The sequence below is a fragment of the Castanea sativa genome, chromosome 11 (assembly GCF_040712315.1).
Source record: "Castanea sativa cultivar Marrone di Chiusa Pesio chromosome 11, ASM4071231v1".
Lineage (NCBI taxonomy): Eukaryota > Viridiplantae > Streptophyta > Magnoliopsida > Fagales > Fagaceae > Castanea > Castanea sativa.
The window spans coordinates 65,282,742-65,310,467 of NC_134023.1; the positions used below are offsets into that span (position 1 = coordinate 65,282,742).

At 33.7% G+C, this 27,726-nt stretch overlaps 3 protein-coding genes across 5 annotated transcripts; 2 read left to right on the forward strand and 1 right to left on the reverse strand.

Moving 5' to 3' along the window:
* Window positions 1-2,659: 2,659 nt before the first annotated feature.
* Window positions 2,660-6,852, forward strand: LOC142616965 (cation/H(+) antiporter 28). Its single transcript, XM_075789691.1, has 4 exons — window positions 2,660-2,824; window positions 3,814-4,806; window positions 5,382-5,972; window positions 6,238-6,852. Exons 1-4 carry the CDS (start codon window positions 2,660-2,662, stop codon window positions 6,850-6,852), a joined length of 2,364 nt encoding a protein of 787 aa, XP_075645806.1.
* Window positions 6,853-8,306: 1,454 nt separating this feature from the next.
* LOC142617457 (DNA-directed RNA polymerases II, IV and V subunit 11) lies at window positions 8,307-12,363 on the reverse strand. The gene is made up of 5 exons (XM_075790331.1): window positions 12,210-12,363; window positions 12,017-12,106; window positions 11,847-11,925; window positions 9,329-9,424; window positions 8,307-8,717 (listed from the first exon to the last, which is right to left on the reverse strand). The coding sequence occupies exons 1-5, from the start codon at window positions 12,260-12,262 to the stop codon at window positions 8,685-8,687; spliced, it is 351 nt and encodes a 116-aa protein (XP_075646446.1). The 5' UTR covers window positions 12,263-12,363; the 3' UTR covers window positions 8,307-8,684.
* Window positions 12,364-16,995: 4,632 nt separating this feature from the next.
* Window positions 16,996-25,945, forward strand: LOC142615881 (uncharacterized). 3 transcript variants are annotated; one of them, XM_075788797.1, is made up of 13 exons: window positions 16,996-17,140; window positions 17,330-17,744; window positions 18,893-19,070; window positions 19,145-19,194; window positions 20,107-20,199; window positions 20,280-20,368; window positions 20,986-21,064; window positions 21,473-21,555; window positions 22,781-22,859; window positions 22,960-23,698; window positions 24,221-24,310; window positions 24,405-25,032; window positions 25,377-25,945. In XM_075788797.1, exons 1-13 carry the CDS (start codon window positions 17,109-17,111, stop codon window positions 25,516-25,518), a joined length of 2,697 nt encoding a protein of 898 aa, XP_075644912.1. In that variant the 5' UTR covers window positions 16,996-17,108; the 3' UTR covers window positions 25,519-25,945. The 3 variants fall into 3 exon arrangements, with proteins under 3 accessions (XP_075644912.1, XP_075644913.1, XP_075644915.1); XM_075788798.1 differs by having other exon boundaries at window positions 24,224-24,310; XM_075788800.1 differs by lacking the exon at window positions 25,377-25,945 and having other exon boundaries at window positions 24,405-25,036.
* The last annotated feature ends 1,781 nt before the right edge of the window (window positions 25,946-27,726 follow it).

The following is a 27,726-nucleotide window of genomic DNA, read 5'->3' on the forward strand; positions in this document are numbered from 1 at the left end:
TAATTTTTTTGTTTGGCTCTTTTTGTTTATTTTAACCAAAAAAGTTTAACTTCAAACTGATTTATAATTATCTTTATCCACTCCATTTTGTATTTATAGAGGTTGAAGGAATTATTTATACGTGCAGTCTTAAATTCATGAATTTTTTGAAATAAATTATGTGATTTGTTTAAATAAAAAATATTAATAATATTATAAACCATCACAAATTAGGTTAGAGTAAGCAACTCCAAAAGTGTTTGAGCTAAACTTTGTTTGATTTGAATTTCTTTTAGTAAACAAAATTTTATAATTAGTCTCATAAATACATGTAAGATTCTGTGAAAAGTTGTATCTACAATTTAAAGGGAGATCTTTCACATTTTTCAAGTTCCACCCTATAATATGGGGCCAAAAAGCAAAAATAAATGCTTTAACCCTTAAAAAAAAAATTGATTCTTAAACCTCTTTCATGCTCATGTCACATCAAGGCGCTATAGGTGAAATAATTGTAAAATTTTTGAAATATGAAGAGCCGAGTGTTTTTAAGACATCTAATGTTTAAATTTCTCTCTCTCGTTATAAGTTATAACTGTCGAATTATCCAAATAAAAAATAATTCAAACATAAAAAGAGTCAAAATGAAATGTTGGAATTTAAAGGCCAATATAAACCAAATCAAACATGAAGAATCTAAATAAATAATTAATTAATTATTTTGAAGAATAAAAAGTCAAAATGAAAACAATTTCAAATGAACAAAATTTAGTTACAAAATTAGTTGTAACTTAAATCTACAACCTTATTCAATATCTTCTTATTGGAGGTGAATGTTGATAAATACACAATTGGATTTCATTTTCTTCTTATATCCTTTATACTTGTAAAATTTCTAGAAAATTAAAGATCAATAGTTATGTCATTAATAAATTGTTTAAATTGAAAATTTTTGTAATATAAAATTATACATAAAATATAATCTTATGGATCATATAGTAAATAATATTTGATTGTTGTAAAATTTGACATATGTATTAAGAGCGTAAAGAATATTCAATTTAATAATTAGATTTTCAAAATATGAAATAATGTTAATGATATTGTGTAAGATTATAGTTTTAGGCTATAACCAATTTTATATCTAAATTTTATCCATTTCAAATTTGCATAAAGATGTAAGAATATGACGTGGTGTGTTTCTAAAAGCGGGAGGTCGTCTTTACAAGATGATTTGGTAACGACAAAGACAGTAGTGGATTTTTTTGAAAGGCTTGTGTGTGTGTCTGTCTAGAGTTACGTTAAACAACTACTATAATTGTTACGAACTCCATGCAACGAGCCAACGACTTCTTTAAAGAGATTTTTTGTTTTGTTTTTTTTTTTTTCTGGTTTTTTTTTTTTCTGTTTTTGTTTTGAGAAGGTTCTTTAAAGAGATAAGTCTAGCTAAAAGTTACTAATTTTTTGCAATCTAGTAGCTTTGAAATTCAATAATTTTATGTTTAGTTATTAATTAATTAGTTTTGTATATATCTTTAGGATCTATTTGTTAATTTGTTATGATATTCGTTTGAGATGATTATTTATTTATATCATATAACGTTTTTAACCAAAATTAAAAAAAAAAATGAACGCATACTATATATTTTAGTGCATCCTATTAGAAACTATATTAATTAAGAAAATGGGATAAAATGATAGTGGATAAAATATAAGGTGAGCATCTAATTGCTCTCATCAATGTATAATAATATTCAAGTAAAAAGGAAAAAGAAAAAGGGAATCTATGGCTATGGGAAAGGAGGATATGCACATTGAATATATATATATATATATATATATATATATATATATATATATATATATATATATATATATATATATATATATATATATATGGAACAATTTCATTGCACTAGAAATTAGATATGTATCTAATTCACCTCTCTCTCTGTCTCTGTCTCTCTCTCTCTCTCAAAATTTAAGTGCCTCACATTTATAATTTAAGTGAATCCCATAGATGAGACTCATCTTATGTAAGAAAATGACACAATACACTAGAAATTATTTTGTATGCACAATAAACTACACCTATTTTTCGTAACCCATATAAAAGTGGACCTTATGTAGGAAATCCATAGATGAGACGTACACTTACATTTAAAGGATGTGTAATATACCGGTGTACATAATAATTTTGTCCAGAACTATTGTGTTGCATGTTTTTTTTTTTTTATTTGGTAGTTACCTAAATGAAAAAAATATTATTATTATTATTATTATTATTATTATTGTTCATCAAAAATAATTATTATTATTCATCAAAAAAATTAAAGGGACATATCACCATAATTATAGTGATTTGTCCCTTTAATTTTTTTTAATTTTTTTTTTCACTTTACAAATCATCTAGCTAAACCACTTACATGTCTATCTGTCCTAAAACTACTCCTTTGTTTTCTCTCCGCAAACTAAGCATTCATTCACAGCCACTAATACCCACCGGCGAAAATCCGAGACAGAGAAGCTGTGACATTACTGATTTGCTGGGTAAAACTGAAAGTAAAACTATAACATATATAAAATTAAAAAATTAAAAAAAAAAAAAAAACATTAAAATTTCGGAGACAAAGATCATTTATTGATCAAGAAAGTGAATTTTAAGAAGAAAGAAAGAAACAAAATGTCAGATACTAATCCAGATGACCCATGTTCGGGTAAGCTATCAGCACTTTTTACAAGAGTAGCAAAACATGTATTCGGCTTCTTCTTGATGGTGGTTCTATGCAATGTCACACATTACCTGTTAAGGCCTTTCTCACAACCTCGTATCACATCGGATACCTTTGTAAGTCTCTCTCTCTATCTCTATCAAGAGTTTTGTAACTCAATGATATTGTCCCGTTCTTTCTATGGAAAAGAACTCAGATTCAAATCTCTCCCGACAATATGAATAACACTAAATAATTATTGTGCATTTTTCTTGTTTAGTGAGATTTATAGGAAAATATGCTTGCATGTGACTTTGATATTGATTATGGGGAATGAAAACACAGTCATATAGAGATCCTTGTATAGCATAATTGTGGTCCTAGGTGATTGAATACTAATATCACTATAGACAGCAAAGGACCATGTTACATAGGTGTTGGTGTTAGCCACTACTTCTCTCTTATCCCCTCAAAATTTTAGGTTAATATATTATCAATTGAAACAAAGTAATTATCAAAATTCAAGCCTCCAGACCCCAAAAACTAATACCAGAAAAACAAAAACCCCAAGCCTAACCCAGTTGGTCCTTTAGCACTTTAGATTTCAAAATTGTAGTTAAAATGTAGCATTAAAGAATCGCTTTCTCCTATTCTCCAAAATTTAATTAAATAGAAAAAACCTCAATGCCCAAAAACCTATTTGAAAATCTTAATCATTCCTTGTCCATGCATGCATCATCTCTCTCAAAAGTGTGAATTCCACACAACATTAAGACTTACACATTGTAAGGGAAATGATGCACAGTTGTATATATATATATATATATCAGATAAATAAGATAATTGTTACTTGTGCATGCAGAATTCTTTTTTTTTATTATTATTGATGGGAGTTTTGGCATGAAACCAAATTTGTACAATAAAGAGCAGAGTCGAGTGGGAAACAAAGCCTACCATAACTTGTATATCTAACAAGCATTGGATATATCAGTCATCACTGCTCATTAGTCACTTTAAATTAGAACTTTGCTAAGAGATGCTTTTTTCTGGTTGCAGTAGTGCTTATCTATGCCATGACACTCTTTTATTGTGATTAAATTCCTCATCTTTTTCTTATTACATGCAGATAGGACTACTCATTGGCAACTTAAGAATCGTACATGGTTTTTTTGACATATCAGCAGCTCAAACTTTGCGTTTCATCATTGATTTTGGCATGATCTGTTACATGTTTGTGTTGGGCATTGAAATGGATCCATATGTACTCCTTAAGTTACCAACCAAGGATGCTACAGTAGCCTATGCAGGAATGCTCTCCACATTCGTCCTAGCCGGCGCTATAACCCCATTTCTGAACTATACTCAGGAATTTAAGATGAACTTCACCCTCACCCTCTCTACTGCCCTCTCTAGCACAGCCTCTCCTGTCCTGACCCGTCTAATTACTAGTCACAAAATAGGCAAGTCAGACATAGGGCAGCTTGTGATTGCTGCAGGAATGCACTCTGATTTTATATCCACCCTTCTCATTTCCATTGGCTATATTGCATTTCCAATAAGAGAAAAACTCTCAGGTAAGAGTAGACTTCAAGATTCCATGGAGATGACTATTGCACTAGTTATACAAACTGTGATCACTGCCAAAGTTTCACCCATTATTATGAACTGGGTTAACAATGAGAACCCAGAAGGCAAACCAATGAAAGGCTCACATTTAGTGCTTGCAGTTGCCTTTATGGCCTTGGTTTGCAGCTGCTCAACTGTGTACGGTTTTAGCCCCATTCTAAGCGCGTTTATGGCAGGCATTTTCTTGCCAAGTGAGGGGAGGGTATCTAAGTGGGTAATTAGCAAAATCAACTACTTGTTAAGCACCATTTTCTATCCCATTTTTTTCCTTTGGATGGGGTTCGAAGCTGATTTCCGCGAGTTTGAACCTGACCAAATAGGAACCTGGGCAAGGTTATTTCTACTCTTTCTGATAGCAACAGTCGGAAAGGTAGCTGGAACAGTACTTTCTGGGGTGCTGTTGGGATTTCGTTGGCCTGAATCATTTGCACTGGGGTTGCTTCTCTCTACAAAGGGCCATTATCAAATTTACTTGGCTATTGCTGCTAAAACAGTAAGTTTCTATTTTATTCCTTTATTTTCAAATTTTTTTTTGAACCAAAAAAAAAAAAATTCTATCCTATTCTTCATTTTACTTTGAAACTTGTAAGATAACTGTCATGTCTCTTGCATGTAGAAAATGTTTCCAAGTTTAGTACAAGGCATGCTTCTGAGGGCCTAAAAAGCAACAGCCATATTTGTTTATTGTAGCATTTGCACACACTAGTTACATTCGACAAATTATTACAGGCACAAACAAAAATGCATGCAGCTTAGGGAAAAAAAAGTGTAACCTGAAAAAGTAATCATAGATCTCCCATAAAAGTGATTCTGCATAAATTTAAAAAAATAAAATAAAAGCATTAAACTGTCAACAAAAACTAAATTAACTCATTTGAAATTAATGCAAGCCAGAATGAATTGGATGTATAGATTTCATGGAACAGGGTAATGCTTCACAAGTAAATAATTAAGTTTCAAATGAAAGACTACAAACAATGATATCAGATACAACTTAATAAGTGTCAATAGCTATGATTTTCATGCCTCTATAATCTTATTGCTTTTGTACTCTTATAATCAATGCAGGCTGGTACCGTTTCTACTTCAACCAGCACTGTGATGGTAATTGCAATCTTTTTCACTGTTGTGCACGCCCCATCAGTTGTTGCATATATCATCAAACGTGCAAGGAAACGAGCACCAACTCATAGAATGGCACTTCAATCACTTGACCCTTCAAAGGAGGTCCGAATCTTGTTAGGTGTTCATGGACCTCAAGATGCTCCAACTGCCATCAACTTCACAGAGATTTCTCGAGGCAGAGCTGACCCTGGAATCGCGATATATCTTACTGACATGATTGAACTCACGGATAACATAGCAGCCACACTCGTGAGAGGTGACGAAGAGGACACAGTGACTGTGACCGACCAGACAGTGACAGAAATGAGAGAACAAGTCACTGCTGCAGCTCAAGCCTATATAGACCATAATAGTGATGGTGTCAAACTAAGACGACTTCTTGCACTCTCAACATTCAGTGGTATGTCCCAGGATATCTGCATCTTGGCAGAGGACTTGATGACAGCACTCATCATATTGCCATTTCACAAGAGACAGCGTGCCGATGGAACATTGGATGCAGGCCATCCAGGATTCAGATATGTGAACCGCAAGGTAAAATCAGGAACCGCAAGATATCATAATTTGTTTACAAATCAAGTAAAGAAAAAATTGGTTATAAAATATAGAAGCATGGGTTACTAGTCATTAGTTAGTACAAATTTTCCTTTCACTCAAGGAGCTAGTATGATTATTTGAAATTATGAGTTGATCCAAATACTTCACAAAGACAGTATTTGCTGTGTCTCTCCGTGACAAATATAGCTCTTTCCATGCTTCTTCCAAATTGTAGCTTGATGATAGTTCTGGTTTTCAACAGGTACTCAGGAACGCCCCGTGCTCAGTGGGAATTCTGGTGGACAGAGGTCTTGGACTGGTAGAAAAAATATCAAGATCATATACATCACTCAATGTGGCAGTAATCTTTATTAGTGGCAAAGATGATAGAGAAGCACTAGCTTATGCCGGTCGTGTAGCATGCCATCCTGGGGTAAAACTCACGGTAATAAGATTCTTAGTGGAGAACAGTTCAGAGAACACGTCAAGAAGAGCAAGCAGTCATAGGGTCAATGTTGCTGAGCAGGAAGAGGAGATGAAGCTGGATGATGAGTGCTTTGCTGAGTTTTATGAGAGATATGTAGCAGGGGGGCAAGTTGCTTACATGGAGAAGCATCTAGCAAATTCAGCTGAGACTTATTCTACTTTGAGGTCATTGGAAGGGCAGTATGCACTCATCATTGTAGGAAGAGGAGGGAGAGTAAATTCAGTATTGACAGTAGGAATGAATGACTGGCAGCAGTGCCCGGAATTGGGTCCGATTGGGGATGTTCTTTCGGGGTCTGATTTCTCAGTGAAGACCTCGGTTTTGATCATCCAAACAAATAATGTAAGAGGAGAACTAGATGGACTTGATGATGACTTCTCTATCATGTAAATGTCAAACCTAGTGTGATAGAAATAGAACTTAGAAACTAATTGTAACAAAAAAACCAGATCAGCTGTAGAATTATAGTTTATAGAAATTACAACAACCCATATGAGAATTGACAGTGAGATTGGCCAAGATTAGAAGATAGAGATTAAACAAGCTGATTTTTTTTTTTTTTAAGAAAAAGAAAAACTGAATGGAAATCAACTGTATGAATATCTGTAAAAATTACGCAGCCTAGTCATTCATTCATTTATGTTCTGTTTAGGGTGTACTGCCATGCCTTCCCATTGCAGGTTAATTCCTTAGTTAGAAGGACATTTTATGACATAATTTTTTTCATTTTTCAACCAATGTCTTCAATTAAAAATCCTTCCTAATAAAAGTTGAATGAGGGGGGGAAAAATCAAATTTCGGTTGCATTTGAGAAGTAAGTTTAAAGTTAGCTTATTTTATTATTTAGGTTATTTTTGCTACTATTCAGTTTATTTTTAGTACTATTCATGGGTCTTATTACATTTTTTGGTACTATTCATAAGTTTTACCGTACTATTTCAGCTAGTTTTTATCTTTATTTACAGTACTTTCAGCAAAAAAATTTCAGCTTCAGCTAAATAAAAGTTGTTCCCGTACGAATTCATTTCCATGTTTGTCATTTGAAAAATAACTATATTTAGCAATCCATACAAACTCCCAACTAGAAACTGAAGCAGCCTAAGCTTGTGTCCCTTTTTCTATTCTATGAATTGGTAGATAATTCTGGCTCTCATCTGAAGGTTCAAACATCTTAGTTCATGTCACACATAATTTTTCAGAAACTTCATGTTCTTAGTTAAGATTTTTATGCCCCGTTTAGTAGAGCATTTTAAACATACATTTTTAGATTTTAAACAACATTACACGTATTTCTATACACTTTTCCACCTATACGTATTTCACAAAATTACAAACAACATTATTCAAACTCCTCTACCAAACGAGCCCTTAATAATCTAAATGCCACCAATTACAATTTACCAACACCACATGTTAGCTAAAATAACTTCTACTTCTTTTTTGTTTTTTTATTTTTTTTTATTTTTAGAATCATGAGTCATGACAGCTAAAATAACCGGAAGAGCCGTTATTTGCCAACAACGTTTCCTTTTAGCTTCTTACCTTAATTGGTCATGTATAGTTTTTATAACCATTTTTAGTAAGTACAACCACACTTCAATGACTTTCAGCAAATAAGTAATCTGCAAAAGACCACGTCCAAACACACATAAATCTTGACTTTCAAAACGAACTTATTCTCACTATTAGTGTTAACTCTTTTTTAGATTGGACTGCAGTGCCATCTATGAAGATTCTGTTTCACTGCAGAGCCGAATGCTTACTACATATCGCAAAGGAGCCTAAATCAAGATCATAATAGTCCAAGTGCTGGATAAAAATGATGCAGCAACAATACTGTGAACTCGTCTTCAAAAGATAAGACTTATCAATTTTATTTTTTTTGAAAGGTAAAAGATAAAACTATGTCAACTCACAGATGAAACCCTAAAAGACAGCTATGAATATGATACATGAGATCCATATGGTCCAGTTAGTTCCATGCACCTTGCTAGAGATCAGAAAACACTGAAATGCTACTGGTGAAGGCTATGATCAAATCCTCCAATGGACACATTTAATATTCTTCATCACCACATAAACTTCATTAATCCATTACAACCATCAGATTCAAAGCAAAAGTTTCATAGAATCAGCCCATTCCCTTCAAATACCATTTACAAGAAAATACCACCAACAAAAACAGCAGAACACACTGCTTCCTGGTATGCATTGAATGCATATTAGAACTCCCTTGAATGCTTTGCCATCTCAGTCTGCAAGCAGGGATATGAAATTATATTAGTATTATAATCTTGCCAATATAGGAAATGAGGACAGATCTCAATATCTCAAATTAGTGAACTACAACCAATGAAACATTCATAAACTCTCACTATTTTATGGTCAGTCAGATAGATATTTTGCCATTCAAATTTATGTCCTCCAAAGAAGGCCAAAATTAATAAAGAAACAATCCACTATCTCATGGACTAGACAAATTGAAGCAATTTCCAGTAAAGCAGCAAATTGCTTGTTTCTACATTTAACAGGGGGAAAAAATCTTCAATGTTGGTGCATCCTCAATTTTCATTCCAAGGAAGTATCTTTCCTTGATCCCATAGAAAGCATCTTAGTTTTCATCCATCACAAGTTGAAACTCTCAATAGAAACCTGAGTAGGCATAGGATGTTCTGCAAAAATGAGATGATTCTACACCATCTCAGAATTCCTTGTCCTCTAATGCTTACAAATATGATACTAGTTTCTTAACTGTATACATGAGAGATGCTTGATCATGAAGACATGGGCAAAGAGCAATTAATATTTCCAAATGACATTAAGTATTACACTCTTACTAAAAGCAGGGTAATGAGAGATGTTGTACCTCGAAACCATTCTTCAAATGGTCAAGCTCCTTGTCCAGATCATTGATAGCCTGGTTATATGCCTGCATTGGTGATGACTGGCTAGTGGTGTGTATCTATGGAAATACACCAAAATCATTAAGACTAGAATCTCTATAAAAAATTCGATAGGACAGTTCATATAAAACACTCCAACCTATGAACTACAAAAGAGATCAATTCATGGGAAAAAAAAAAAAAAAGGAATTCTTATCCATCAAGATGTTGTTCAGATGAATTGACAACGTATAATGTGTGTGCACGCACAGCAATGTAAAACACCCACAACAACAACAACAACCTAGCCTTAATCTCAAATTTTTTTGGGGTTTGCCAAGCATCCTCAACAAATCAATCAAAGTCAGCCACCAATGTCATACACCCACAAATGGACAAACCCTAAATTCATATCTCCAGCACATTAACAACACTATAATTGCATAAATCAATGAATCAGCCATATACAACTATCATTATGCTACTCCCCACCCCTCCCCCAAACCTCATATTCATACAGATAAGGAATTAATAACATGGAACCCCCCCCCCCCCCACCCTTAAAAAAAAAAAATCATTACACACATACATGTAGGAATCAAGATCATCTAGAATTCTTCAAATACAAGCTCTTGCATGAGGATTATTTTTGTTATAGATTGATGAAACATTTCTAAAACTAAAACCCATTTGCCCTTTTTGGGGTTTTGGTTTTTGCAACTCATTTTCTGTCACTGACCCATTTGCACATTCTAAAATCTGTGGGAATTTTTTTCTTCAAAGAAGAAAAAATATATTGTAAAACCTATCCAAAAAAAAACCACTCATGAATGGTTAGAGTTAGTTACCCCATAAACTATAGAGGATTGTAAGCCTAAGGACAAGTACAGAAATTCAAAAACAAGCACACCTATAGATATATAGGCACAGAAACACTTAAAACACCAAAAACCCCAAAATTTAAAAAAGCAAAACTTAGGTTCAAATCCTTAGGCATTGTATCTTAGATTCGCCCATCAAATTCAACCATAAGGCTTATTGATAAATGTAACTTCCTTATGTCTAGTAACAGTTTCCAATGTCACAACATTAAATTTGGAGAATCCAAGGTACAATTTTTAAAACCTTATTTTTTAAAGTACAATTACACTTTAACCAAAGCACACCAATACATACGTCCACAAAGAAACACATAAACACCCAAAACCCCTAAATTTAAAAAGCCAAAATTTAGGCTTAGTTTTTTATTCAACCATATGGCTTATTGACCTGATGATGATGATGATTAGATGTCCAGTAGCATGGAAAATATAGTATGGTTCCCTTCCCTTCTTTTTCTTTTTTAATAACTATTTTTATACATGTATAATATGTATCATGTAATTACTTATAAAAAATTTAAAAGGCCAAAGGAACTAAGCCTAAACTGGGGCAAGTTGCTAATTGTGATTTAACTTGCATCCCTTAGGACTTCCCACAGATAACCATTTGAAAAGCTAATTTTCTACATTGTCATTCTAATCTTTATTTTAAAAGTTTATTATTTTAAGTTACATATAGTCAATCAGGAAAAGGACCTATATCTCTAATCTCTTTTTACCATTCTATGGTCCCTATGGAACCATAGAAATCAAGTGGTTCACGATGGGAAGACCCCAAATCCGATAAATGTTATTCTCACTCACTGCCCAATCTCTTGTATGCAGGTACTAGGAGGCCTTTGGAAATGGACAATCCTAATCTCAAGATCATAGCAGACCAACTCATAAACATGTCTCCAATAGGGTTTAGCAACTCATTATCAAAGTGGCTGGTTGCAGGAAACGGAAATTCAAATGGAGTGGCTATGCATATGCAGCACAGGACTTGCAGGGAGATCTAATCTTACCCAGCAGCAGTTCAGGATGCAATCGTGGAGGCTACAATAAACGCTAAACACCTCGGTTTTAGACAAGTTTTGTTTGTCAGTTATTGCAAAAAGGATTGAATAGGTTCACGACAAGATGGCAGGAACAACTTATGATAATTCTAACTTAACAAGGTTTAACTTTTCACACCATTTTTGTACCAAAAACTATCCAGTGTAACGCGTTAGAATTAGCTTCTCTAGCTGTTCATTATTCAATCCATTACTGTTGGATCTCTCCAAATCTTATGTAATATAACTTGTGTCCTGTAACTGTTTTCTATTGCATCAAAATGTTAATTAGAACTATTTAGAATTCAAAATAAAGCGATCCAACTCTAAATAAATTTTGAACAGATTAGGATTGAGTTTCTGTAAATAAATTCAAACTAAATTAGGTAAGCTATTTTCTTATTAACCATCAATTGTCTATAAATATATATATTTTCACAAATAGCCCGTGCATTACTAGTTTTAAACTAAACTCAAAACACCGTTTTCCAACAGTTTATACAAACGCACCCGAAAATAAAGCTTGAAATGCATAAACTATAAACCCCTTAATAAACTTTAAAAAAAAAAAAAAAAATACTAACCCTAACAATGATTTTGTACTGAAGTGGGTGAGGAAGCTTGTAGCCAGCGAAGAGGACATTGGGGTCCCTGTGCAATTGCCTGATAATTACAAAAACGCACAAAAGGCAAAGTGAGATTAGGGATTTTGATTAAGTTAAAAAAAAATTAAGTTTAATTAAAATTTACGTACATGCGAAGAATGTTGCCGACGGTGTGGTCTTCTCTCTCAATTGTAAACGACGCCGCGTTGATTATCTTCGTGTCCCTCTCGTACGAGACCCTGTGATTTTTGAACAAAAAAGAAGTGAGGGTTAGAGAGAGAGAGAGAGAGAGAGAAAGGGAGGGTTTTTTTTAGAGAGAGAAAGTGTGTGAAATGAAATTACTTTTTGGTGCCTTCGGGGACGACGAAACGCTCGTATCGATCGGGAGCATTCATAGCTGCAGCTGCTTCTTCTTCTTCTTCTCAAGAACTCTCACTCTCTGTGTGTCTCGCTCTGTCTCTCAGTTTTTGTTGTGTGTTTTTGTTTAAAAGGGTACGCACCAATAAACGACGTCGTTTCTTTTCTTTTTCCTTTCTCTTTTTTGTAAATTAAAACATTCTATAGAAAAATTGTGAGAAAAAGAAATACAGTCTTTAATTTGCAAATTATGTAGTAAAATTCTTTTATTTAAAAATTACTCATTTAGCAAAATATTTCTATTTTTAAAACTTAGCTTTAACAAAATCGAGTTATAGGTGAAACTCAATATTAGCAATGTCAAGTTCTATGCACATTTTACCACTTAAATTTTTTTGAAAATTTAAATAGAACTTGACATTATATCGAGTTCTACTTAAAAATATAATTCAATTTTGAGAATATTGAGTTTTACACGAATCTCAATTTTGTTAAAATCAAGTTTTAAAAACATGAAGATTTTACTAAATTATTTTAAAATATGGACATTTTACTATATAGTTTGTAAATTAGAAACGCCCAATTTCCCCGTGCACGGGTTTTAACTTTTAGTTTTTGAAAAATTCAAATGGGTTTTAACTTTTAGTTTTTGAAAAATTCAAATGAGTGGATAGGAATAAGAGAAGTACGCACAGGTTTTTTACTATGAAGTGAATAACAACGCACAACTTTCTATTACTCTTAACATTTTTATTATGAATTATGCTAGGAACACAACTTTTGACACAACTTTTCATGTGAGGACACACTCTTACCAATCACAACTTGTCATATAGCGAGTTGTAGTACAAAATTGTGTCAAAAGTTATGTCCATAGCATAATTCTTTTATTATTATTTTTTATTACTTTTAATATTCAGTCTATTTTCCTGATCTTAATCATGCCAATTTTTAAAACTATAGTTTTTAGTTTAAAAAGCAAAGGCCATAGATATGGTACTTAAGGACATGGAATGATGCACCCATGCATGGCTGCCAGGTGTTTTTTTTTCCTTTAAATTCTAAATTTTAATTGATCGACAAATATTACAAAATATAACCTAATTATTAAAAAATAATTATTTGTATTTGAAACCTGTTTGGTATTGCCGATTAAACAACAGTTTTCAGTGTTTAAACACCACAATACGTATTTTCACAACACTTTTTCACTCACACGTATTTCCACAACACTTAAACAATGATTCTAACATCTAATTTAACACATTTCTATTTTAGAATAGATCTCTTCCACACACACAAAACAAAAACATAAAAAAAAAAACAAAAAACAAAAAAACCTTATCAATCGTATTAAGTTAAGAGTAGTTCAATTGAATCATTTATTCTTAATTATGTTGTAAATAGTGATTAAACAAAATTATAACATTGTTATTGTTTTTGTAATTTTAATTTGATTGTTTGTTCATAGGTTTTTTTTTCCATTTAAATAAGGTAAAGAACTTATTGAAAATTGTTTAAATTTGTTTGAATATATTTTGTAAATAATATAATGAGCTATTATTTACTTTATATAATTTAAAATTAATAATTAAATTATTTATGATGTTATTAGTTCGACCACTGGTCGGACTATAAAACCAGTGATTATTCCCTTTTTCAGTTCTTTTGACTATACAAGTTTTTAAAACTATTAAATAATCAATTTTGAATTATGAAACAAGCCATGGTGCACTACTTACCACTGCTTCTTTATTTTCATTTTATTTTTTAATATTTTTCCTTATTTACAAATTGATCATTTATGAATGAAGATAATTTGTATCACTTCAATAATATAATAAATTTAATTGTTTCATTAATAACGCGTTAATCTGTATCACTTTGTCAAGTAGGTATACTAATACCATCAATAGATAATACCAATTACACGTGTGGAATTGGAGAGAATCCTCCATCCAAATCATCAAGAATTATTAGTTTTCCTAGATTCTAAATTTAAAAGGTATGATATATGCAAAGTGATTACATTTTTTTTAAACATAACTTCTTCTTTTTTGTTATTAGAGACAAGATTCTACCCAGGTATAATTTAAGTGTATGTGTGTGAAGTTTCATTCCGAAGACTTAAACACCGACTCTTGCTTCCTACCCCATAAGTACTTATCCGTGTGAAGTAACCATCACGCTAGCAATGATCAATATTCTAGATTGGTGCAAGGTGCTCAAACGGTTGTACATGTAAATTACTTAATGTGACAAATTTATTGCAAGGCATTCAAATTGCGTGATTTGTGTATGATTAGTCATTTTGTGAGAATTTTATTTTATGATTAAGTTTTGGGTAATGAGTAATTGAGAGTCTCACATCCTAAGTATTGTTAAGCACTACGAGGATGCTGACCAAAGATTGCTTGAGACATAGTAGCCCATTAGAGGTCAGCAAATTGGAGAAATACATGTCAAGTTTCATGTTTCTATGTCAATTTCAAACCAATACTAAACATATCTCTTGGCCCTTCGAACCGCAACTCCTAAGTGTTCCTCATGAAAATTCATGAGCTTGGGATATGATATGAAGTCTTGTCATTATATATATTTTTAGTAGATCAAGCGATGGTATAAAAATAGTAAATTGCTCGAGCTTTCTTGAAGTTGGGCATTTTCCCTTCAAACTCATTTAGTGGAAATATGAGTTATTTTTGGGGGGGGGGGGGGGGGGGGTAAACGAGTAAGTATGAGTTTTATTAGAAAATTGTTCTATGAAATATGATAAAAGCATTATGGACCGTGAGCCTTGACAATATATGAACTTGAGCCTAACTTGTGATGCAAGATAAGCTTAGGTCATGAGCACATTTCATGATGTAGATAAGATGTGGGTGATGAGCCCATCTCATGAGGTGATAGGCTTATGGGTCATGAGCCTAATATGAAAATATATAGATTTGTTTGGAAAGAAAGCTTGATATGTGCAGTTGTATAAAATATTAACCTTTTGGGTTTTTACGATATTTAACCCCAAACTCATTATTTATTGTTTGTGTAAGATAAATATTGATGTAGCGCGTGTATATAGTAAAATTGTACCACGTGGCCATTAAAAAAGAGTCATTAACAACCAAAAACCTTAATACATATAGGTTTCTATCTCAACCGTTGTTGCATCAAAGGGGGTTCATCAACTCTATGAGCATAATGGAAGGTTTCTAACTGTTTGACAAAATAATGCACAAGATTTAATAGTGAACAACATTTCCCTTCAAATAACTCCTTACTCATACGATTCCATAAAAATAGTGTATATATATATGTATGTATATATATAATACCTTATAAGTTGGGGGGGGGGGGGAATCAGTTTGATTATTAGTTGCTCCCCTCCCATCAGCGAATGGGTGCCTTGTGAGCTGCGAGTGGAGAAAACGAGCCATCCTCCCCTGCCTTAGGCAAGTTTGCAATGAGCCGGAAGGTGAAAGGCAAACTATGGTACTAAATAGTTGGCATTTATCTCTATCACGCTCCTCCAAAACCATACCCAATAAAGCATAAAAGTTAAGAGTGAATTGAAGCTCCATCACTAGAAATAACTATTCCAAAAGAAGATAAGGGGCTCTTCGAACTAAACACAAACATCATCAATACATTAAGCATATTTTGATAGTTTGTGGTCTACTTTTGTTTTCTTACGTAGGAATGTGAGAAATTGTTAAGGCATTTGATAATGATTAGAAGAAAAAAAAAAAAAAGACTTTAAGGCATGTTGAAAACAACTTTTGGTTTTAATTGATAGGTTTGTAAACAAGTTTAGTTGAATTGAGAATTAAAAATTAAGGAATCCCAATTTAATATTACTTTAAATAGGAGGTAAACTCGAGCTCATAAACAAATTAGATTTACATGTTTTCACTTTGTTCATTTTCTTATAATAATAATAATAATAAATTTTTTAATAAAAGAACTATGTATTTTTAAATGGGTTAGTTTCATTTATTTTGGATTTCAAGACTTAGTTTAAATTCATATATTTAATTTATTTTTGTATTTTAGAATTGACAAAATTACTTTAATTTGACAGCCTAATCTAACATAATGCAATCCTTAATGGTTTGGTGTTTACAACTAAACACCTTTAACACAACTCAACCTGATTTATGCATACCTTAATTAATATTTAGCAATAAAGTCTCTTATAACAATAAGTTAAGAATCCATTATATTTATATATAAAAAATAAAACAGTAAGTTGTGATAGGTGGAAATATCAAATACACATGTCCACCATAGCTATCATTTTTTCCATCCACCAATCCCAACTTATCAAATCTACAAATCATATATATATATATATATATATATATATATATATGTTATCTAATTTTAAGTATTTTTCCTAAATATTATCGGTGTGCAAACATCAATCATCAATCCTAATACGGCTTTACTTCCCAATTGGCTTATAATAACCTTTCTTTACTCTGACCTTTTTCAACCCAACCTCTGATTCTGATTGCTCACACATCCTCTGATTAGATCCTACCTTCCCGCACACCATCCCCCCCAAAACTCTGCGTTTAAATCCCCCCTTTCCCTCCTATATCCCTCACCACATCATAAACCTGCCCAACACACCCACACATAACCCATCCATGGCCGCCTTAAATTTACCCCCCCAAAAAAAAAAAAAAAAAACTAAACCCCCCAAAACCAAAACCCCCCTTTTTATTTTTATTTTTTATATTTAAAAACTTTTTGAACCCCCCCAAAAGAAAAAAAAAAAAAAAAGAAATTTTTTTTTTTGCTAGCGAGCGAGCGAGCGATCCCTAACACTCAACTCACCCAAAACTCAAAAATAATTCAAATTCCAACAATTTTTTCATCTACATGGCCTTTCACGTTGCTTGCCCAATTACATGGTACCCTTCACTCTCTCTCTCTCTCTTTCGCTCTCTTTATTTCTCTCTCTCTCACTCTAACAGTTCGAGCGCGAGCGAATATTTGTGTGTTTTTCTTCTTCTTTTTTCTGTCTCTCTTTCGCGGCTCTGAGAGCTGTGTTTTTTGAATTTGAAAATTTGTGTGTGTGTGTGTGTGTTTTTTTTTTGCAGCCGGCGAATCTGTTTCTGTCCGCTAGGGTTTCCGCGGGGGCTAGAGAATGCGAAGGCGAGAGGGGAGTTCGCGGAGGAGGTATCGAGGATCGAGGAGTTTCTGAGGGACCCGTTGGGGATTAGGTTTAGGGAGAAGAGAGGAGGAGGAGAAGAAGAAGAAGGATGGAAAGATACGGTTCAGGTTTTGGTTCCGAAGGTGGTTCCGCCTCCGCCGCCGTTGCTTCCGCCGCCGGTTGTGGACGGCGGCGGTGGAGGCGGAGGGATTGGTGGCGGCGGCGGGGGAAATGTGGTGGATGAGGTGGCTGCTGCTGCCTCCGCGCAGAGCAAGCGCATCGCGCTGCAGAAGAAGGCGGCTGCTGCTATGGTCGCTGCGGAGGACTACGCTAGGAGGTTCGAGTCCGGTGATCTGGCTGTGGTGAGGTTTTTGTTACTCAATTGGTTTATAATTTGAATTTTTAATGAATTTTGGTGAATTAGGTTTGGTTGTGGATTTTGGCGAATTAGGTTTGGTTGAAGCTTGAATTTTTGCAGCTTTATGTGTAAGAAATTGTTTGTTTTATTTATATATCTGTGAATTTTCACTTATGATTTTGCGAAAGCTATATATAAAAAGATTTAGGTTTGTATTGGTGGTTACTTGATATTATATTTTTGCTATTCAGTGTTGTAATTGGAGCTCGAAGCCTTGAATCGCAGAGAATGTGGCACGTTTCACTTTGATGTAGAGTTTCGATAATTTGCATTTTCATGCGTTTTAGTTAGTTGGAGTTTGGTATAAAATTCCCCTTTAAAATTTTATATGATATTGTTTTTTTTGTTTCTTGGTTCTCAATTGGTTTATAATTTGAATATTTTAGTGAATTTTGGGGTTGAATTGTAGTGGATTTTGGCAAATTAGGTTTGGTTGAAGCTTGAATTTTACAACTCTATGCGTAGGAAATATTATATTTTTGTTATTCAGTGTTGTATTTGGAGCTTGAAGCCTTGAGTGGCAGATAATGTCGCAAGTTTCACTTTGATGTAGAGTTTCGTTATAGATAATTTGCATTTTCATGCATTTTATTTAGTTGGAGTTTGGTATAAAATAACCTTTTACAATTGTATGGAGCTTTGAGTTTGTGAACTATAAGTTATCTGATATTGTGTTTTTGTTTCTTATTTTAAAATTTAAATCCAGTGATAGTTTAGGTCATTCATTTCTCGTCAAAATTTTAAATTGCATCCTGTTGGATGTTTGTATTGCCCTTTTTATTGCAATGAAAATTTAGAAAACATATATATGTTAGAGAATTGAACACGGACTTGCACCCTCTATTCTAGAAGATCTAGAGAATATACTAACGAGGTTGTAAGCAGAGTGTTTTTCATTTTCTTTTGCAATCAATTTAGTTTTTTACTCATTTTATGTGCAATGGCATTGTCTTGAAGAGATTGAAAAAAAATTCCCAGTTTGCGTTAGGTGGATTTTTATGCTTGCAATTTGGGATTCTTTGTTTGTATATCATGTTCTTATTTCTTGATGTTACTATATTGATTGGGTTTTTTTTTTTTTTTTTTTAACAGGATGTTTCAAGAGGTCAAGCTGGAGAAGAGCAGGGTCTGTCTAACATGAATGTAATGTGCCGGCTGTGCTTTTTTGGTGAAAATGAAGGTAGTGAGAAAGCAAGAAGGATGCTTCCATGCAAGAAATGTGGCAAGAAGTATCACAGGAGCTGCTTGAAATCTTGGGCTCAACATAGAGGTAAGTTTTACTGACCAAAAGTATATATGACCCTATAAGCTACATGTATTCTCATTTGCGGGACTTGATTGCAGATCTATTTCACTGGAGTTCATGGGTCTGCCCCTCTTGTCGGATTTGTGAGGTAAATGATGATGTGCAATACTAGTGAACTCTTGTTATTAAGTCTTTTTATGATTGAAAGTCAAATTTCTTCTTTCTTTGAATCTCTAAATTGGAAGTTTATTGCTATTTATCCAGTTCTACTATTCCCTTTTTTATTGTGTAATTATTATTTTGTTTCTGTAATACTAGTACAATATAAGTACATGGTACAACATAACCACAAATACAGTTTGTCATCATATCATGTCTTATATTTTAGGATCATACAATATGCCCTTGTACCTTTTTCAGTCAATCAGTTCCGATGCATCTACTTTTACATTGCATATAAAGAAAATTAAAATTGCGAATGCAAAACAACACAGAAACATGGTCAATAGGCTAGTAAAATGGACAAGAGGAAGTTTTATGAACTGAGATGATCCAGAGCATTACACTGATTCTAATTTTCATTAACATACAAATCACATCAATTAACTGGAAACTTATAGCATGAAAACTTATGTCCTCTTCAACCAGCAAGTAGCGATCAAGCTCAGTGTAAGTCCATAAGAAATGAGTTTAAAGTGCTTATATTTCCCAAATGGATTTATTCCTCTATGTGCAGTACAAGAATATTGCTTAAAATAATTATTTCTTCTGTCCATCATGTAACATGAGTTAGTTAAGTTATTTTATCACAACCTTCAATTAAATTGTAGAAATTCTGGAAGTTTTAGCCTTTTTGCTGCCTTAAGGTGTCTAGCCCTTAGAGTCGCATTAACATCTTATATTTACTCACCGATGTTCTGCATATCTGGTTGTTATGTGGTGTTTTCACACTAGATAAAGATTCATTACTGGCTGATTGCATAGATGATTTAACATGCTCTGCTCTCTTTATAATTAATATTCTTTGATCTTATGCGTCATTGCTTTCTGATTTCTCTAGGTTTGCCTGAAAACTGGAGACCCAAATAAATTTATGTTCTGTAAAAGGTGTGATGGGGCTCACCATTGCTACTGCCAGCAGCCATCTCACAAGGTAGGGTGTAAAATGCTTGTTCTGAACTTCTGTTATCTTGATTAAAAGAGGTTACTCATATTTGTTTTTTGATAATGCAGAATGTCAGTGCTGGGCCTTATTTGTGCCCAAAACATACAAGGTGTCACAGCTGTGGCTCCAATGTCCCGGGAAATGGCTCAAGTGTAAGGTATTGATTGTTATAATCAAAGTTCACATATATAATAGGTTCTTTTGTATAAATTTGATGTTCATTGATATTGTGATGATTAAGTTGTAAACATCTAAATATTGGGTTTTAGCACTGCTTCATGTGTATCTGGCCTTCTAGAGCTTTGTTTGTTGGTTGGACTTCATTTTTGGTGTGAGCTATCGTCTCAATATGAGAATTTGGAGAACAACTTATCAAAAAGAATTTTGAGAACAATTCAATCCACTGTGGAAGTTTTAGTTTGGTTTACTGTTTAATTTATATGATTTTCTTATATTATTATGATTTTATTTTCTCCTGTATATTAAATTGCCAATGGTTTTTTGGACCAAATGGCGCCCCTCTTTCCCCATAGACCAGGGGTTACAGTGAGGTTCCATATGAACGTATGTGTATAAAGAAAGGGAACTTAATGCCTCTTATGTTGTTTTCACTTCTATTTTGAAGTTCAGAGTAAAGTGATGTTACACACTATGAGTTTTATGTTTGTTCTTTGCATTTTCAAGGATGATGGCTGACCAATTTTTTTATGACCTTGATCTGTACTTATCCACAAACTGAGTACTCCTCTTCATGATTTCTTTTTAACTTTACAGGTGGTTTCTGGGTTACACTTGCTGCGATGCATGTGGAAGATTGTTTGTGAAGGGAAATTATTGCCCTGTTTGTTTGAAGGTATTGATTATTATTATTATTTTATAAAATTCATGGGCTTTCTGATGTTCTTTTACATTATTCAATTGGAAAGCATTGTCTATGATTATTGTGTTTAGTTTGATGCTTTTTCATGAGGGGGAAAAGTTAATGTGTTATAGTGGTGCATGTACGTATGTAGCCAATGTGCTCTAGCTCAAATGACACTTCCTCCATTTGTAAGAATAAGGAGGAGGGTGAGGTCATGTTTTTAAGACCCATAGGGAAAGTACATGCATGCATGTAACTTCTTTAGTGTTTGCAATCTGTTGTTTCCTTGTGTGTGTGTACGTGCATGTGTGAGAGTGTTGATATTTGATACCTCTCTTATCCAAAGAAAGGAAAAAGAAAAAAAAGAACTTGACTAGATGTGTTTCTCCAATTTTGTAGGTATATAGAGATTCAGAATCAACACCAATGGTTTGCTGTGATGTTTGCCAGCGCTGGGTGCATTGCCAGTGTGATGGCATCAGGTTTCATTCATGCCTCTGTTCTTTGATAGACCTAATGTGTTTGCAACTATATTCACATGTTTTATTGCAGGCTTCTGAGGATGGATCATTATTAAAGATTGGTTACCATGATAAAAGTTTGTGATAACGATAATTCTTCTTCCCCATTAGGTTTTGTAATTGAAATCTACGTGAATACTGCTAGTTTAATTGAAATCTGCGTGAATATTGCTAGTTTTGTCCAAGTCCTTTTTCTGCTTTGGTGCCCTGTTTATTGGTACTGTTCACATTTAAAGTACAGCATCTCCCTCTTCACAACTTGAAATGATGTATATGTTGAAACCCATAAAATTAAGGTTCTTTTATTTTTTATCCATTAAATCCAACCTCAAAGCCATCAGAACAGCTGCTGCCATTGTTATTCTGGCATCATTCTTTCTTCAATTAACCTACAAATCCTACATCTCTTCTACAATCCTAAGCCCTAAAATAAAATTTTTGAACCCTAGTCCACTACAAAATCAATAATAAGCTGGTTTTGAGTGCTGTCCGACATTGGTGAAGGAAGATGACTTCCTCCTTTTGGGGAAGGCCAGGGCTTAGGGAAAGAACAAAAAGGAAGCTGTTCACTTACCATAAGGGGAGGCTATTGACACATTATTGAAGAAGTTAAAGTTTTTTTTTAAAAACAAATATTTCTATGAGTTCATTGAAAGATATTGCCAGTAGTTGCATGAGAGTGGCTAACGGCAGCTCTAGCAATCTACAACAAATCACGACATGCAATACCACAAACAATCAACTGAAACTCGGTTCAACTGGAAGAAGTTACTTTTATTTATTTATTAAATATTTATGCATGTGTGTGTGTGTGGTTTATTTGACCCTTCTGAAGCAGGCAAATAAAAAGTTAAGAATTAAAGGGCTGTTTGTAATAGTTAAATGTTCTGATATTGCACGTTCTTTATCTGCTATCAAACAAGCATGTGACGATTACTTGAACATATCAGATCAGTGAGGAATTTTTGATGGAATCTCTCATTTTCTCCTGTTTTTATTAGCTCTTATGTTTCTTGCTTAGGAATAGCATATATTGAACCCTGACCTTAGAAATCACTCCCGATATAACTGATCTGACCCGTCAAGAAGTAAAACCTTTTTTTTTTTCTTTGAGTTCTAAAGTAGGTGAATTAGTTCTTAACTTTCTGATATTAGATTGCTGATGACCAGAAATAATGTATTGCAGTGATGAAAGATATCTGCAGTTTCAAGTGGATGGAAATCTACAGTATAGATGCCCCACATGTCGTGGGGAATGCTATCAGGTTTGGTTGAAAAGAGAGTTCTTGCACGTGTTTTGTCCCTTTTTTTAGGGGTTGCTGAGTTTGACTTGTTTTTTTTTTTGTACCTAAAATTTTGTTTCAGGTCCAGGGTATTGAGGATGCTATTCAAGAACTGTGGAGGAGAAGAGACGAAGCTGATCGGGATTTGATTGCTAACTTGAGGGCTGCTACAGGTTTGCCAACCCAAGAAGAAATATTTTCCATATCACCTTATTCAGATGATGAAGAAAATGGTCCTGTGAGATTAAAGAATGAATTTGGCCGGTCCTTGAAGTTTTCTCTCAAAGGGTTAGCTGAGAAGTCACCAAAAAAAGCCAAGGATTATGGAAAGAAATATTCAAATAAGAAGAATGCAAAGAAAAAAGTATATGAGGCACCTTTGACTGGTAAAACAGAATCGCATGAGAGTTTTGAAGGACATAACGATACCCAGTCTTTTGGATACAGTGTGGATGATGAGAAGAATGATGATGATAAGCAGTCCCATAGACCAGAAAAATATTCATTTTCTGTGGCTGGAACTCTGAATCATACTGATGGGGTTTGCACGGTCAATCAGCCTGGGGTTTTGAAACACAAGTCTGTTGATGAGGTGATGGTGAGTGACGAAGATAAGGCTGCTAGAGTTGTTCGAATTAAGAGTAATAAGCCTCATGTTTTAGATACTGGTGAGGACTCTGGAAAACATGCTAACAAGTCAAAAAATGTGAAAGGAAAGAAGTTAGTTATAAATCTAGGTGCTCGAAAAATAAATGTAACCAACTCCCCTAGGTCTGATGCTTCAAGCTTCCAAAGAGAACAAGATCTGATGACTTCCAATGGTATGCCTACAATTTTTAACTTTTCCATTTTATGTATTATCAATTATAATTAGGTGAGGATGATTATTATGAGCTTATTAGGTGAAAGGGGAGGATATATCAGTGTGTTTTCCTGTTTGTGTGTGCTTTAATAAGAATCTGCAGTTATTGCAACAAGCTTTTTTTAGTTCTATATAGTTTATCTTCCTCATTTGAATAGAGACACCTTATATATATATATAAAACACTATATTGTCTGTCATTCTCGGCTTACAGTGATGGTCTAGACTATCCTGACACAAGCTTTTGGCTGATGATTGATAACAGTTAATCTTTGTGGTTTTGCCTTTCGCATTTTAATGATTTAACCGAGAAAAAAAAAGTACCCAAAATACCAAGAAGGAACCCAAAATACTTTTTTTTAAAGATAATTTGTTTGACTTTATTGTTTATGTATAGACTAATATTTTTAGTTTATTAACAAATGACTAATATTACCCTCTCTCCCTCTGTGCGTATGACTCATGGTTTCATGTTCATTAGCAGGCAATGTGAGTACAAGCCAGTGGAAGACGAGTGACAATTTTATGGCAGATAGACCGGTTGGCACTGCTAAACCTGGAGATGGTAAAGGTAGGATTTATTTATTTTTTCTTTCTGGCTTCCTCACTTCTTAGTTCTCACTTCTCAGCATACCTCTGATTCTCATTAATGGATGAATTTGCAGGAGACAGAACTGATAGCATTGGCCAAGTGAAACTTTTGAAGGTTGCTGGGAAGGAAGGAAATTTGATAAAGTTGGGAAAAGTTAGATCGGATGTTTCTGATTCAAACCCCAAATTTGGCAGATTGAGTAGTGCTGATGCAAATGAAAATAGTACTCAAGAGCCTACACGAATTTCATTGGGAAAGAGAAGCAATGAAGGAAATGCAGCTGCAGTTGGATCTTTGGGTGAAGTAAGAGGTAGCAAGGTATTGCTGGGGAAACCATCAGAAAGCAGGCCTGAGACTTACAATGAAGGTAATGATGATTATGCTCAGGCACCTGGTTCGCATTCTTTGCCAAAAGATTCCAAACCTTTGCTGAGGTTCAAATTTAAGAAACCCACTATTGAAAATCAAACTTCTCCTCAGCCTGAGGAAGAAAGGAGTTCTATCAAGGGCCAACGGTCAAAAAGAAGGAGACCATCTCCCTTCATGGATAAAACATTATCTAATGAAGATGAAGATGTGACACAGTTGAATCAAGACAATTTGATGGATGAGATCATGGACGCTAATTGGATACTGAAAAAGTTGGGTAAAGATGCAATTGGAAAGAGAGTTGAAGTTCATCAGTCATCTGACAATTCATGGTAAGTTTTTCATTCATGATGAAGGAAAAATATAGAAAAACACAGCCCATGAGGAACAGTGTGTTTTAAGCTGAAGTTGTTCTTCTCTCCAAGCCTTTCTTTACACACCAAACTCTTTGCCCCTTCCCCACCTTCACAAAAAAAGGGGAAAAAGAAAAATGAAGCGTTCATTGCTGTTTTATTGCAATGTCATTATAAATTAATGATTAATGCCTTTCTGATATAAACTCAAGGTCCCTATTTCCGATGAACTTGTGCTATAAATCCTTCAATGTGTTGATTACTTTGTTGAGCAATGTTTTTACATTGTGGGTTAAATTGTATTTCCTTGTATTTATATCCAGGCATAAGGGAGAGGTTACCAATGTAATCGAAGGCACATCATTGTTATCTGTTACCCTGGATGATGGTAAAGTGAAGACTGTGGAGCTTGGCAAACAAGGGGTTCGCTTTGTTCCTCAAAAGCAGAAGAGATCAAAAACATGAAGACAGGTAGTTATTGTCCGTAGGCTTTCTTCCATGTTAAAGATGAAGAGGCAAATTCTTCATTTCCCAAAGGCCCCAAGAAGTTCAGAGTTTAATTCTTTGGTTGCTTGTAGTACTGCTGATATCTCATTGAAGGATTGTTGGCTGAGCTATTCATTCTCTCAATAGCTTATCCCATTCAACCTACAAGTTAAAAAGTTACCATATTTCATTTTTTTTTCTTCAATTCTCCCTTTACATGTATCTGAATACACTTTGATTTTTAGATGTAGCTTTGCTTTAGCCGCCACTTGTTTGTGTGGAACTCAGACATTTAGGAGTCCACTGTAACCAATTAGGAATGGGTGGCATGAAAAATATTAGCTCTTGTTAGTGAGTACTCTGTGAATAACAAACTTCATCTATTAGCAATTTAGCATTGTTAAAAGGGGGTTGAATTTATCAAAGGTGCTAAATGATCTCTTCTTCTCTACTCTCAACTACTGAAAAGGACTAAACGTGTGTGGTATTTAACTATTTATCACTATTTTAATAAATTGATTTCTTTTTCCTATCTTATTGTGGATCATGTAACCTTATCAATTTGTTCTTTCTTAAGAAAAACAGTTCTGTCAATTCAGGAGATCTGTACAGAATATAGTTGTATGATTGTGTCGACAAAGTTGATTGCACCAATGATTACGACAACTTTGTTTTGAAGGGTAAAGTGATGTAACATTACTAGGTGGCACAGCAAGCCAAGGCTGAAAATAACAAGAAAATTGTAAAAATGGGGTCAGCTGAACAATTAAAGGTGAAAGTTGGTTGGACAGTGAGAGATCCACTTGTTGTTGGAATGAGTGGTTTAAGAAACCTGAGAGAGAGAGAGAGAGAGAGAGAGAGAGAGAGAGAGAGAGAGAGAGTAGCTCTTTCTTTTTACTAAAACTAGTAAGTTGCCCGTGCGATGCACGGATAATATTGTAATATTTTATGTAAGATAAGTTTAGAGAATGTTGTACACATATTATACCATAATTGTCATAAAATTTTGTTAGTAAGAGTTCATTATAAAAAATAACAAAAGCTAAACAAAATAATGAAATAAAGATGAAAGAAACCTTAATAAACCAAATGTTAAAATCCTCGATTCATACATTATTGAAATTCATAGAAAAGAAAGCACACACAACATATAGATCATTATACATTCATCATTAAACCAAAACTCAAAAAAAAAAAAAAAAAAAAAAAACCATTAACCCAAAACTCAATTTATTGTTGGAAAAAAGTCAATATGTATTTCTTTAATTAAATATCAAGAAACTTACTCAAGAAATGAGCTTTGGAGTCTAAAGAATGCGGATTGAATAGTCGCGTTGTTTTTCCTCTACAAATTCAATTGCCTTTGACTAAATCCCTTCCACCCTACCACTGCATATCCTTGGTGTGATGATCACTCCACAAGTATAAGTCTTGTAGGGGTATGGGAGTAAGGGCGGGTTCAAGTCTCCAAGAGAGCTTCACACACATATATACTTAGACTTGGCTAAAGTAAAATTTCTATTTTGTATCAAAAAAAAAAAAAAAAAAAAACACCTCCACCCTAGATGATTACTGCTTGATCCCTATAATCCAATTTATGATTTACAACATGTTTAGCTTTTGTTTATTTTGAAAAGACCAGTCTACTCAAGTCATATGCTAAGATTAGACAATCTTGAAATGACAATGACAATGTGACTTTTACACTAAATAAACAATTATTGACTTCTCAGTTCTAGACTTCAAGCATCTTTTGGAAATCGATATACACAATAACGCAACCTATAACAGAAAATAGGAAAACAAAGAATCTCACGATCTTAACCCTACCGATTATAAGTGAAGAAATGAAATTTTGAAAATAACAAAAGATAGCTTGAACTCATACATGTCAAGGCCACTTAATGTGCAATGGATAGTCACTGACTACAACAAAAGATCACAAGAGCAATAGGTTTCTTCCATTGGCTTGGTGCTTTAAAAAATTGTGAGTATGGAAACAAAATTTGAGAATAGCAGTAGTTTAGGAAATTTAACTATTAAAGGTTTTTTTTTTTTTTTTGAAGAGAAAGAAAGTTTTTTTAAGAGAGAAAGAAAGAGAATGGAGGCATATGGTCAAAGTTGAGAGGGGAAGGCAAAGTGTGAGAGAGAGGTTGGGGAGTCAAAGATTTAGAAAATCCTACATTA

Coding starts and splice junctions, on each gene's coding strand:
- LOC142616965 (XM_075789691.1), top strand. CDS start 2,660: ATGTCAGATACTAATCCAGATGACCCATGTTCGGGTAAGCTATCAGCA. Junction 2,825..3,813: donor GTATCACATCGGATACCTTT/GTAAGTCTCTCT, acceptor TATTACATGCAG/ATAGGACTACTCATTGGCAA. Junction 5,973..6,237: donor TCAGATATGTGAACCGCAAG/GTAAAATCAGGA, acceptor GGTTTTCAACAG/GTACTCAGGAACGCCCCGTG.
- LOC142615881 (XM_075788797.1), top strand. CDS start 17,109: ATGGCCTTTCACGTTGCTTGCCCAATTACATG. Junction 19,071..19,144: donor ATCTTGGGCTCAACATAGAG/GTAAGTTTTACT, acceptor ACTTGATTGCAG/ATCTATTTCACTGGAGTTCA. Junction 21,556..22,780: donor TGCCAGTGTGATGGCATCAG/GTTTCATTCATG, acceptor AATGTATTGCAG/TGATGAAAGATATCTGCAGT.
- LOC142617457 (XM_075790331.1), bottom strand. CDS start 12,262: ATGAATGCTCCCGATCGATACGAGCGTTTCGTCGTCCCCGAAGGCACC. Junction 12,107..12,209: donor GTCCCCGAAGGCACCAAAAA/GTAATTTCATTT, acceptor CAAAAATCACAG/GGTCTCGTACGAGAGGGACA. Junction 11,926..12,016: donor GTCGGCAACATTCTTCGCAT/GTACGTAAATTT, acceptor TGTAATTATCAG/GCAATTGCACAGGGACCCCA.